The sequence below is a fragment of the Phyllobates terribilis genome, unplaced genomic scaffold (assembly GCF_046119375.1).
Source record: "Phyllobates terribilis strain yellow unplaced genomic scaffold, ASM4611937v1 Scaffold_13__5_contigs__length_258822181, whole genome shotgun sequence".
NCBI classification, from domain to species: Eukaryota; Metazoa; Chordata; class Amphibia; order Anura; family Dendrobatidae; genus Phyllobates; species Phyllobates terribilis.
This window is the reverse complement of record NW_027362773.1, coordinates 39,611,824-39,626,186: the sequence shown is the minus strand read 5'-3', so window position 1 is coordinate 39,626,186 and position 14,363 is coordinate 39,611,824. Positions and strand designations below refer to the sequence as shown.

General features: G+C 43.0%; 1 protein-coding gene across 2 annotated transcripts in view; it reads right to left on the bottom strand.

The window, feature by feature from the left end:
• ANO3 (anoctamin 3) overlaps window positions 1-14,363 on the bottom strand; it is a 955,742-nt gene that overhangs the window by 207,391 nt on the left and 733,988 nt on the right. For both annotated transcript variants that reach the window (XM_073658056.1, XM_073658057.1), the window contains exon 13: window positions 2,385-2,481. In XM_073658056.1, the coding sequence (XP_073514157.1) occupies window positions 2,385-2,481 (97 nt within the window). The remainder of the gene's footprint in view (window positions 1-2,384; window positions 2,482-14,363) is intronic.

Below are 14,363 nucleotides of genomic sequence, written 5' to 3'. Positions count from 1 at the left end.
CCACTACCGGGAGGAAATTAACTTTATCCCCCCTGGCAGCATTCGGCTTCCAGTCATAGGGATGGTGCCATAACGGTTTCAGTCACCGCTCAATGTATAGAGATTGGCGGCTGTAACCACTCCCCAGCACTGAATTAGAGCCTCTAATGATGTACGTGCTGTTAGTCAGTGACAGGGGTGCGGTTACAGCCACAGCTCTCTATACAAAGAGCAGTGACTGAGACCGTGCCTGCCATCCCCTATGACTTGAAGCTGTCGGGAGGAATAAAGTTAATTTCTTCCCTGCAGCTGGGCTCTCAGTGCTGCTCCGCATGGTGTCAGAATGCTATTAACCTGCATATTAACACCACACCTGCAGGTAAGTAGTGTTAGTTTGCATGAAAGGTTCCCTTTAAGGCAATGTCTCTTATTTAAATACTAGAGCTACATTACAATTGTCTTTGGTTAACAATTTGCATTTGACAAACAATTACCACTTTTTTATAAACATGCACTCAATTTTTTTTACTGACTAATGAACCCCCTTCCACCATGAACCCCAGGGCACAACTCTTAAATTGTAACAGTAAATCCTCCACTGATGTACAATGATTATGTGAGATGCTTCCACTGTATTGTTCACAGTGGCCAAATGGATATGGTCAACCATCTAAATCACATCCAAGTGTGAGACTTCATTCAGACATTCGTTTTTTGCGTTTGAGTGCTATCCATGTTTTTCATGGATAACACTCATACCTGTGATAGTCAGTGGGGCCATTCACATGTCCTAGATTTTTCGTGAACCAGCAAGTCTGCAGCAAATCGTGGAGAAATGTCTGATTGTCAGGAAAATATTGAAAATATTCTTTATACCCCTGTCATAGATATTAAGAAGTCTTTCTCCCAAGTCCCTCTTCACCCATTTGTTATTCACCATTTGTCACAAGAAGAGAGCTGAGAGCTCTGTCTGTATGCATTTAACACATGCCTGAGAATTGCCCTGTAAACAAATGCCAGCCAAGAAGTGCTACAACCTAATTAAAATGTGAGGGTCCTGCTCCCAGACAGAAGCAAGGGATGATTAGACACAGGCTTGTGATCATTTACAGTGAGATGAGGAAAATGTACTCCCGAGCTTCAAAAGGAAATCTATAATCAGGCCGGCACCGAAAAGGAAAATGGAATATTGTAGGTTCTATAATTCCGATAATAACGGGACCTATATTTTTAGTGCTAGGGTCAGCCAAGGATCAATATTCTTATTTTTCTACATTGGTAAGCCCCTCCAGGGGGCTGTGGCACAAAAGTAACAAAATAGCAGATCGTAACTACGCCATGAGTGATCTCTAAATGAAGGTAAAATCATAATAGAAAATATGATATCACTTTTGAGCTTCTGCGAGCAATCAGGGATAAGTTATCGCGGAAGTTAGTTATTTTAATAAAAATATGAAGGGTGGAGCCTGAGCCCACGTGATGTCACCACAGGGATGTGTGGGCAGATCTCCCCTTAGGCATAAAAGAGCCAACTGAAGATTGATCCAAATTCTTTGCCAGGGAGGTATAGATACTAAAAGCAACGGATCGCGTTCGATAACGCTCAAATCGGGGAGCCCCTCCTACAACTATGCTGATTCGTCCCTGCAAACTGTATAGAGTAAGTTTCTCCTTTTATCCTGTTTTATTTTGTGTAACTGCTTATGTATTGCAATGTCTCTTTTGTAAAATCCTTGTGTATATTTTTCCTAAACACTGCCTCCCTTTTGGATTAAATATAAAATGTAATTGTTCTGTTTCTTTTGTCCGGTAATCGTTCCCTCCCCCGAAGCCATATACGCTACCAGAACACAGGTGTCCGGCCAGGCCTGTATTGTATTTCAAACTCGGCCGGTGGTGGCAGCAAATAATAATAATTGGGCTATTGTGAAGCTGACAGTGACCGTACGGGGGGGATGTATACACATATTCCAAGAGTTAGAATCCAGAGGTGTGACGCCTTATGCTCACTGGTCGCTTGCCGATACCTACTTAGTGAGTAGTGGGGACCGTGTGCATGCGGATTCCTGACGAAATCCTGACCGAGTGACGGCAACGGCGAGATATTGCGTGATCTCCCCGGTGTTGTCACTGTGGAAACCCTGACACTGATTTTGATCATAGGGTGGGATTTAAATCAGCAATGCAAGTCTCTGGGTCAGATTTTCACAGACTGTCATATAGAATTTTTTTTCTTTCCACGTAAAAGAAACATGGATGACACTCAGACCAAACTCTGATAAAACTCAGATCAAACTAATCAAAGTCTGATCAAAATAATCGGTCTGTTCTTCTCATACATGATAAAAATGGACGTCTGCATGAGGCCTTAGAGAAATGTGCAAGGGATTATTTTATAAGGTTACCTTTGCATATATGCAGCTCTCATTCAGCCTCTGGAGCGTGCAATTCTTCTCACACATCGGACACATGATAGTTTCATTTGCTTCACAGATCTCTATACTAAAGTGAAAAAGGAAGATAAAAAATATAAATAGTTATTTAGATAACACTATAAATCCAGGACTATACAAAAGGAAAAACCCATAAGAAAAGTAATCTCATTGCCACTACAGCATTATACTTGTACATGTCACCTACAGTAACCCCTGCACGTCTATACACTTTTATGCCAACTTGCTTAACATATTCAACATAGCTGCAATCACCAACCTAAGATGTAGAAAAAATAGAATCCAAACAGCACCAGCAAACACACTAACTTCAAGCGGGTGCACGTCCTCCTGGCATAGACCAAACCAATAGATAGACATCAAAAAATTGAAGACAGCACTCCTATGGAAATTCAAGTGATTTATTAGCTCAAAGGAGCTAAGACGACGTTTCGGCTCTGTGTTTGAGCCTTTCTCAAGCAATGTGACATGTGCACAAGAGGAATATTTAACCATATACAATCATCTATTCCAATTATATCAATAAAGTGCAATAGTGCCATGAAAAATTCATAAAAGTGATATCACTAGACATGATTCAATACAGTAATCAATGTGATTTACAATACATCTCTCATAGCAGTTACATACATAATTCATATCATAGCATTAGCATATATCTCAGTTAATTGAAAAAAGGCCATGCAGGTGTCATTAATTAAATACATACACATTTCATCACTTCATATCATCAGGTAAAACAGCCAAAATCCGGCGTCTAGGGCACAGGTCGTATGAAGACTGGATCCGGGAAACCGGAAGTAGTGGCAGCGCCATCTTAGGTCAGGTCCATAGTAAGGGCAACCATTGCGCATGCGTTGCTGACGTCACACCCACATTGCCATCTTGGATGTGGAAAAATAATTTCTCCAATTTGCACGCTCCGGTGATTTCATTTCAGCAACGCATACGCAATGGTTGCCCTTACTATGGACCTGACCTAAAATGGCGCTGCCGCTACTTCCGGTTTCCTGGATCCAGTCTGAATACGACCTGCGCCCTGACATGCATGGTGTGCCTCTCCTAGATGCCGGATTTTGGCTGTTTTACCTGATGATATGAAGTGATGAAATGTGTATGTATTTAATTAATGACACCTGCATGGCCTTTTTTCATTTTACTGAGATATATGCTAATGCTATGATATGAATTATGCATGTAACTGCTATGAGATGTATTGTAAATCACATTGATTACTGTATTGAATCATGTCTATTGATATCACTTTTATGAATTTTTCACGGCACTATTGCACTTTATTGGTATAATTGGAATAGATGATTGTATATCGTTAAATATTCCTCTTGTGCACATGTCAAATTGCTTGAGAAAGGCTCAAACACAGAGCCGAAACATTGTGTAACATACCTGGCGGCGTCCTTGCATAGTGGTCCATCTCCCACTGTGCAAGAGCGCGCACTTGATCTCCAATCCAGAATGTCTCTCTGGCTTCCCTCCATGCTCTGTTTGTTTCTCTTTCTGCTGCTTAAGGGCGGCGCCCGATTACTTCCTGCTTTTTGTACCTGCTGCAGGCACACCCCTTGTGCGTCCTCAGCCTATTGCTGTCTGTCACCTGGTATTTAAACCAGCTGCTCCAATTAACCCATGCCTGAGCATTGTGTTTCATTTAGTGTGCTCTTGCACTCTGAATGTGCCAGGTCCCTTCTGTGTTCTCTTGTCTGCCTATCCTGGAGGCTGTATTTTCAGGCCTGTCTGAACACGCTCCTAGCCTGTTCCTCTCGCCCTCTAGGGGCTGCATTCCTAGACCCGCTCCTGTATCTAGTCTGTCCTGTCTGAACACGCTCCTAGCCTGTTCCTCCCGCCTTCTAGGGGCCGATTACCTAGACCCGCTCCTGTATCTTGTCTGTCCTGTCTGAACACGCTCCTAGCCTGTTCCTCCCGCCTTCTAGGGGCTGCTACCTAGACCCGCTCCTGTATCTTGCTACTGTGTCTGTTCTTGTCTGTATACTCTTCTAGCCTGTTTCCCGTGTTTCTCTATGTCCGTACCTTTCCTTTTTCTGCAGAGTCTGAACTTGTACCTAACTCCTGCTCGTTGTCACTGTACTCCCGTTTGTGAGTTTGTGGTCCACTCGCTACTTCACTGCAAGTACCCTGTGGGTATCTGGTTCTGCCTTTCCCTTCCTGTCTGTTCCGTGTGAACAGAGCCCTGTCCCCCCTGCTCTGCCTTGCTCACCGCTCTGGCGGTTCTAGCCTGCTCTGCCTTGCTCACCGCTCCGGCGGTTCTAGCCTGCTCTGCCTTGCTCACCACTCCAGCGGTTCTAGCCTGCTCTGCCTAGCTCACCGCTCCGGCGGTTCTAGCCTGCTCTGCCTTGCTCACCGCTCCGGCGGTTCTAGCCTGCTCTGCCTTGCTCACCGCTCCGGCGGTTCTAGCCTGCTCTGCCTTGCTCACCGCTCCGGCGGTTCTAGCCTGCTCTGCTTTGCTCACCGCTCCGGTGGTTCTAGCCTGTTCTGCCTTGCTCACCGCTCCGGCGGTTCTAGCCTGCTCTGCCTTGCTCACCGCTCCCGCGGTTCTAGCCTGCTCTGCCTTGCTCACCGCTCCCACGGTTCTAGCCTGCTCTGCCTTGCTCACCGCTCTGGCGGTTCTAGCCTGCTCTGCCTTGCTCACCGCTCCGGCGGTTCTAGCCTGCTCTGCCTTTGCTCACCGCTCCGGCGGTTCTAGCCTGCTCTGCCTTTGCTCACCGCTCCGGCGGTTCTAGCCTGCTCTGCCTTTGCTCACCGCTCCGACGGTTCTAGCCTGCTCTGCCTTTGCTCACCGCTCCGGCGGTTCTAGCCTGCTCTGTCTTTGCTCACCGCTCCGGCGGTTCTAGCCTGCTCTGCCTTTGCTCACCGCTCCGGCGGTTCTAGCCTGCTCTGCCTTTGCTCACCGCTCCGCCGGTTCTAGCCTGCTCTGCCTTTGCTCACCGCTCCGGCGGTTCTAGCCTGCTCTGCCTTTGCTCACCGCTCCGGCGGTTCTAGCCTGCTCTGCCTTTGCTCACCGCTCCAGGCGGCCTTGTCCTGCTCTACTCTTGCTCACCGCTCCAGGCGGTCTTGTCCTGCTCAACTCTTGCTCACCGCTCCAGGTGGCCTTGTCCTGCTCTACTCTTGCTCACCGCTCCAGGCTTCCTTGTCCTGCTCTACTCTTGCTCACCGCTCCAGGTGGTCTCGTCCTGCTCTACTCTTGCTCACCGCTCTAGGCGGTCTCGTCCTGCCTTGCTCTCGCTCACCTCTCTGGGCGGCCTCACTCGGCTGTGTTTGTCCGCCACATCTGTGGTTCTGTTCCTGAGTCCCAGTGTGTACTGGGTCCTATCCCGCCTGTGTTCCTACCTGCTAGTGCCTCCCTGTCTGCACTCTAGCCGTGCTTACCTGTACCCCCCTGCCTGCATACCCGCCAGCCTGCATACCAGTCGTGCCTGCCTATACCTACCAGTCTGTGTGCCAGCCTAACCAGTCTGTTCCTGTATTCCCCTGTGTGGGTCAACAGCCGTGTCCGGGGTCTGTCCTGGAGTAGCACCTGGTCCCTCTGCTCGGTTCCTCCTTGGTGCACTGGCGTCGTATGCCGTCGTGCAACCCTGGTCGGATCGGGTGAATACCTAGTTACTCTCCTCCAGGCATTCACTCTCCGGCACGGTCCAGTGGAATCACACGCACACGCCGCTCAGCCCGGGCGTGTGCATTACACATTGTCTTAGCTCCTTTGAGCTAATAAATCACTTGAATTTCCATAGGAGTGCTGTCTTCGATTTTTTGATGTCTATCTATTGGTTTGGTCTATGCCAGGAGGACGTGCACCCGCTTGAAGTTAGTGTGTTTGCTGGTGCTGTTTGGATTCTATTTTTTCTATATACTTACCTACCAAAGTGTGCACAGCCACCATTATGTCTGAAGCTGGGAACCTACATGAGGTTTCCACAGATATTTTTTCTTTTACCATGGAGGACGAGGACAGAATTCTGAGAAGGATTGAAGATGAGGCACAATTCCTGAGTTTGCCATCTGTTTCTGAATTAAAACACAAGTATGGTCTGGAGACCAAAAAATATTTAACATGTAAATTACATCTTACTACATTGAAGGAATATTATATTGTGAAACGTATCCCTCGGGGTCTACGCTCTAATATTCGGCCCAATTTATTCTCATGAAATATGATTTTTTGTGATAAGTTTACAGCTATTTCAAATAAGTATGCTATGGACATTCTATTATTGAATATGGATTTTTTGCAACAGGAGATGAGAGTGATATTTGAGTCTATAAAAGAGACTGAATCCAAATTACAGAGTCTGATTGGTGCAGATGTTTTTTGCGAAATTTAAGGAAACAGTTACAGCAAGGAATAATAAAACAAGGGAGGATCTGGAAGAAGTAAAGAGACATAAGTGGAATATAGACAGTAATGACTATTGGACTGGTAATATTTATAATTGGCAAAAGGATAAAACATATAGAGAAGATAGATCATTTAAAAGTTCAAAAAAGACTTCCTCTGCTAAAGATACTAACCCAGTGTCTAATGATGATGACATTTTTTTAGGAACATCAGAAGCAACGGGACAGGATGCAAGAGGAAAAGGAGAGGTGGAAGAAAGCATCGACGTACAAAAAAAGAGGACTGGAAAAATTTGAATACTTCCTCAGCGACAAGGGAGCAAGAAAAAGGATCACAATTAGTGGTAAATTTGTCTAATATAATTCTTTCTGATGTTGATATCAAAATATTGAGCAAAGGGCTTTCTTTTTGTCCTAGTAGTCACACCGATTGGTTTCAGTTAGAGAACGAATTATTTAGATTCTATCGGTCTATAAAATTAAAGTACTGGTTTGCCAATAATGCTATATCCGATAAAGTATGTGATTTTGAATTGTCTTTACAAGGTCTTGATTTCTATAGGAAAAGTAACTTTGTCCCTAATATAAATGTTCCAGTAGTAGACGCATTTATAAAAGCAGTTAATGAGGATATTTTGAAAGAGTTTTTACATCCTAATTTGACACGAGAGGAACATATTGCCATAGAGTCACTAGTGCAAGACAACAGCATTATGATTAAACCCGCTGACAAAGGCGAGGCGGTCGTCCTCATGAACACTGGTGACTATATGAATGAAATAAGACGACAACTCTCTGATAGTAATGAGTACCAGAAGCTGGACAATGACCCCAAATTTAATATTCTTAAAAAGATCAAAAATATATTGAATAGAGCAAGGAACGATGGAATTATTGATAAAGATTTAGTTGAATATTTACTAAATGAGAATGGTATTACTCCAGTGATATACGTATTGTCTAAAATTCATAAAAGTTTGGTTAACCCTCTGGGGCTCCCAATTATTGCTGGTAGCAACTCCTTGTTTAGTTATATAGGTATATTTCTAGATAGGATCTTGGGTCCTTTGGCTAGGAATACAGCATCCTTTGTAAAGGACACCACTGACTTTATTTGTAAATTACGGGATATTGCATTGATGTCTACGGACTTGATACTTGCATCATTGGATGTAACTTCTTTGTATACCTCAATTCAACATGAGAGGGGTTTGTTTGCCACTAGACGCAAATTGAATGGTACAGGTTACAGTCAGAAAACTACTGAATTTATTATGGAGCTACTTGAACTTGTTCTTTCAAACAATTATTTTTTGTTCGGGAATGAGTTCTATATTCAAAAACGTGGGACTGCAATGGGTGCCAATATGGCACCTGCTTATGAAAATTTAATGATGTCAATGTTGGAGGAGGAACTTATCTATGTGGCGCCACCATTCTCTCAGGTTTGGAGATGTTGGCGTTACATAGATGACATCTTCCTTCTTCCTTCTTTGGACTGGGACTGAAGTACAATTGCACCTTTTTCATGAATTTTTAAATAGAATAGATAGTGACATCAAATTCACATTGGTACAGTGAAGGCAGTAGATTCAATTCCTGGACGTACTAGTTAAAATTAAGGACGGCAAATTTGTTACGACGGTGTATAATAAACCTACCGATAAAAATAACCTTCTTGTCTATGAGAGTCATCATCCTAAAAAAATGAAGGTCTCTTTACCTTATAGTCAGTACTTAGGTACAAAGAGGATAGTGAGTGAGGATGGTCTTCTTAATGAAAACTTTTTGGTTATGAGACAGAAGTTTTTGGAGAGAAACTATCCTAATTAAATGTTATATGATTGTGAACGTAGAGCTCATAAATGTGATCGTGATTCACTTTTGCAACTAACTAATGTCCCAAATAAAACATCAAGGAGGCTGGCTTTGATTTCCACTTTCTCAGAGGAGAGTGATGGAATTGCGAAAATTGTTAGAAAACATTGGCCGATGCTAGGGAGATGTCTACCTGGTATTGCATTTTTTAATAATCCGCCACTATTTGCATACAAAAGAGCCAAAAGTCTAAAGGATATGCTAATAAAGGCTGATGTAGGATCCTGTGGTGTAGCAAAGCAGACTACATTAACTGGATCAAGAAGAACTGACTGTTATCCTTGTCTTAATTGTATTAACTGTGGTAACTTACTAAAAGGTAATACATTTGTACATCCTAGAACCAATCAGAGTTTTAAAATCACTCATTTTTTGACATGTGATTCAGAGTATGTGATCTATTTGTTATATTGCCCCTGCAATCTATTATATGTGTGGGAAACAACTTGGGACTCAATCATCATAGATATACCATACGTAAGAAGATGGACCTACCACTGTCCAAACATTTTGTGGAAGCGGGCCATCATGAAAAACAACTTCAATTTAGAATAATTGATCATGTGCCAGTTATGAGGAGGGGTGGTGATCATTGTAGGATGTTAAAAATCAAAGAATTACAGTGGATTAATAGGTTGGAAACATTGAGACCCAATGGTCTGAATGTGGAGTACAAAATAGAATTGGCAGCAGGTTATTAGTGTGTTTTCATTGATCTCTCGTATTTCTGACTTGTTGAAATGGTATGACAATTTTATGTGATATGTGATTTTTCTTAAAAAGATGCAAAGATAATTAAAAAATATATATTTTTTTGTTTTTTTCTCACTTTTTAGGTTGAGAATCATGAAATTGTGAGATTTCAATCTGCACACAAGTCATCTTTATATCATCATTTGGTAATATCACTTTTAAAAGACATATAGAGGCACATATGTCGGTGGTGCTTGTCAAATTTAGAGATTACAAATTAGTGAATTATACAGTAAAATGGAGATGTTATGCTCAAAATATTATACATGGGCGTAGAGGGGTGTAGCAATGTGAGGGAATGGGGTTGAGCACTTTCCTGAGAAGGGTGGTTGTTCCCCCTATCCTCCTATGTTGGATTTACCTACCTCAGCAAATGGGGGGTGTTACCCTACTTTTTGCTACTATTCCCCCAATGTATGCATCAAATACTAAGCTTGTCCAAACTCTCCACATTTTAATAGTTAGAGCTTATTATTGGCTGATCTTCATTTCTCTGATATAATTGCTGGCCTGAGGTGTGGGCATTATTCCCATAAGGAAAAGGGCACCACTAGGTGTGACATCACCGGAGCGTGCACATTGGAGAAGTGATTTTTCCACATCCAAGATGGCGATGTGGGTGTGACGTCAGCAACGCATGCGCAATGGTTGCCCTTACTATGGACCTGACCTAAGATAGCGCTGCCGCTACTTCCGGTTTCCCGGATCCAGTCTTCATACGACCTGCGCCCTGACATGCGTGGTGTGCCTCTCCTAGACACCGGATTTTGGCGGTTTTACCTAATGATATGAAGTGATGAAATGTGTATGTATTTAATTAATGGCACCTGCATGGCCTTTTTTCAATTAACTGAGATATATGCTAATGCTATGATATGAATTATTTATGTAACTGCTATGAGATGTATTGTAAATCACATTGATTTCTGTATTGAATCATGTCTATTGATATCACTTTTATGAATTTTTCACGGCACTATTGCACTTTATTGGTATAATTGGAATAGATGATTGTATATGGTTAAATTTTCCTCTTGTGCACATGTCACATTGCTTGAGAAAGGCTCAAACACAGAACCGAAACGTCGCCTTAGCTCCTTTGAGCTAATAAATCACTTGAATTTTCATAGGAGTGCTGTCTTCAATTTTTTTATGTCAACCCAAGATGTAGTTACTTCTGCATAGTGATCTCCATCACCGGTAGTTTTGCTGCAATGTTTTAATAGGAAAAATGATGCTGCATGCAATGCAATTCTTCCTATCTACATCTTCAAAACCCTCCGATTGAGACTCCATATGAAGACTGTGATGCAGATGTGAACATGGCCTTAGTCAGTACACTGTGGTTCCTCTTTGGCAAAGGTGTACATATAGATCAAGCAAAGGTTTCCTTGACTCCGCTAATACAGAACTGGGATATCGCAGCCCAAAAAAGTGCTATTTGACACCTAACTTGACATGGGTCAAAGGGTTGTGGATTGTTAAGTTATCTTAATTCTCTTAAGACAGATTTCATAATATCCGTGAAACACGGAACATACTCATATCAGAACTGGAAGGTCTCCCGGTGTGAGATAACCGCTTCATATATGCTTATAAAACAGATAGCTGAGGTCGACAGACTTGGTAGTCAGGACTAAATGAGATAATCTTCTTCTGTTATCAAGGTGTATTGTGAGATATCGAGTGATTACCATCACTGCATCAATAACAAACATCCAGACCATGTGGCCATTATCAGACCCATGAAGAGAGGAGGACCTGTCGTGCTTGGGCCTTTCGATTTGCTATTAGCAGAGAAGAACCTATCCAAAACTCTACAGTCTAGGGTAAATAAATTGTTAAGAAATATTACTACCATAGGCAATTAGCCTTAGGACTACAGAAAAAGGCCAAAGGGGAAAGCAATTGTCAGATCTGTCTGTCCTAAGTTGAAAACCTTGGCACTATAATGATAGCCCAGTTTGATCTTTGCTTTCGAGCATATTCCCTCTTTGCTGTGTTCCCCACTGTGTATTGGAATAGGAAGTCTTAAATCAAATCCCCATTTATCTATTGCAAAGGTTTTAAGCAGGTGTGGAAAAAATGTTGCATTGTAAGACTTCTTTAAAAAATTTAAGTGCTAATAGTTTCTTTTTATCAATTAAAAAAATGCAAATGAATGAACAAAAGTGAAAGTTAAATCAAATCAGTATTTGGTGTGACCACCACAGCGTCAATGCATCAATTCTTCTAAGTACACTTGTCACTTGTACAGAGTTTTTGAAGAAACTGTGCAGGGAGGTTTTTCTAAACATCTTGGAGAACTAACCATGCATCTTCTGTGGATGTCGCTTGTGCACATCCTTCTGTCTAGTCATGTAATCCCAGACAGGCTCGATGATGTTGATATCACGGCTTTGTGGGGGCCGTATCATCACTTCTAGGACTCCTTGTTCTTCTTTATATTGAAGACAGTACTCAATGACATTTTGGGTCATTGCCTACTGCTGATTAAATAAGTTGATCAAATTCCTCCCTTATGATATTGCATGATGGATAAATATATGTCTGAATTTCTCAGCATTGAGAACACCATTCATTCTGACCAAATTCCCAACTCCACTTGCTGAAATGCAGCCCCAAACTTGCTCCCCACCATGCTCCACTGTTGCTGCAGACACTCATTATTGTACTACTCATCAGCAAACCAACTGCTTTATGTTGTAGTCAGATATTTCACATTTTGACTCATCAGTCCAGAGCACATGCTGCCATTTTTCGGCACCTCAGTTCCTATGGTTTTATGCACAGTTGAGTCACTTGGCCTTGTTTTCATGTTAAATGTATGGTTTTTGGCCACAATTCATTCATTGAGACCACTTCTGACCAGACTTCTCTGATGGATGTAAAAAAAAAAAACTTTTGAAAATCAGGAGTTAATTAGTATATAAAATGTCTTTAGTATATTAGAATGCAAATATTATTAATACAAGGATGAAAAATAGGTAGAAGAAACAACAGAGAATAGCCAAGCCCACCAACCTGAGGCACAGATCCCACATATACTACAATTGCAACAAAGTGCCGTGCAGGTAGCAAAAATGGTAAGGTCAAATTTACATTCAAAAGTCACAAGGCAAGTGCCAAAGTAAGTATTAAAATCATTAAAGCCTTACCAAAACAGATTGGGATGTGTGGACCAGGATGGGGCGGGCAGGTAAAAGCCTGAGGCCTTGCCTTGCTACCTGCACTGCACTTTGTTGCAATTGTAGTATATGTGGGATCTGTGCCTCAGGTTGGTGGGCTTGGTTAGCTCACTGTTGTTTCTTCTACCTATTTTTCATCTTTGTATTAATAATATTTGCATTCTAATATAATAAAAATATTTTTATATACTAATTAACTCCTGATTCTCGAAAGTTTTTTTTATTATGCTTTGGAGTTGTTATGCTTCTATGCACCACGGCACCAGTATGTGCCTGGTGCATTTTCTTTATACACTGCTCAAAAAAATAAAGGGAACGCTTAAACAACAGAATATAACTCCAAGTGAATCAAACTTCTGTGAAATCAAACTGTCCACTTAGGAAGCAACACTGATTGACAATCAATTTCACATGCTGTTGTGCAAATGGAATAGACAATAGATGGAAATTATTGGCAATTATCATGACCCACTCAATAAAGGAGTGGTTCTGCAGGTGGGGACCACAGACCACATCTCAGTGCCAATGCTTTCTAACTGATGTTTTGGTCACTTTTGAATGTTGGTTGTGCTTTCATACTCGTGGTAGCATGAGACGGACTCTACAACCTACAGAAGTTGCTCAGGTAGTGCAGCTCATCCAGGATGGCACATCAATGCGAGCTGTGGCAAGAAGGTTTGCTGTGTCTGTCAGCGTAGTGTCCAGAGGCTGGAGGCGCTACCAGGAGACAGGCTAGTACACCAGGAGATGTGGAGGGGGCCATAGGAGGGCAAGAACCCAGCAGCACGACCACTACCTCTGCCTTCGTGCAAGGAGGAACAGGAAGGCCACTGCCAGAGCCCTGCAAAATGACCTCCAGAAGCCGCAAATGTGCATGTGTCTGCACAAACGGTTAGAAACCAACTCCATGAGGGTGGTATGAGGGCCCGATGTCCACAGGTGGGGGTTGTGCTCACAGCCCAACACCATGCAGGACGCTTAGCATTTGCCACAGAACACCAGAATTGCCAAAGTCGCCACTGACGTCCTGTGCTCTTCACAGATGAAAGCGGGTTCACACTGAGCACATGTGACAGACGTGACCTAGCCTGGAGACGCCGTGGAGAGAAATCTGCTGCCTGCAACATCCTTCAGCATGACCGGTTTGACAGTGGGTCAGTAATGGTGTGGGGTGGCATTTCTTTGGAGGGCCGCACAGCCCTCCATGTGCTCGCCAGAGGTAGCCTGACTGCCATTAGGTACCGAGATAAGATCCTCAGACCCCTTGTGAGACCATATGCTGGTGCGGTTGGCCCTGGGTTACTCCTAATGCAGGACAATGCCAGACCTCATGTGGCTGGAGTGTGTCGGCAGTTCCTGCAAGATAAAGGCATTGAAGCTATGGACTGGCCCGCCCATTCCCCAGACCTGAATCCGATTGAGCACATCTGGGACATCATGTTTCGCTCCATCCACCAACGTCACGTTGCACCCCAAACTGTCCAGGAGTTGGTGGATGCTTTATGCCAGGTCTGGGAGGAGATCCCACAGGAGACCATCCGCAACCTCATCAGGAGCATGCCCAGGCGTTGTAGGGAGGTCATACAGGCACGTGAAGGCCACACACAATACTGAACCTCATTTGGACTTGTTTTAAAGACAATACATCAATGTTGGATCGACCTGTAGTGTGTTTTTCCACTTTAATTTTGGGGGTGACTGCAAATCCAGGCCTCCATTGGTTAATAAACTTGATTTTCATTGA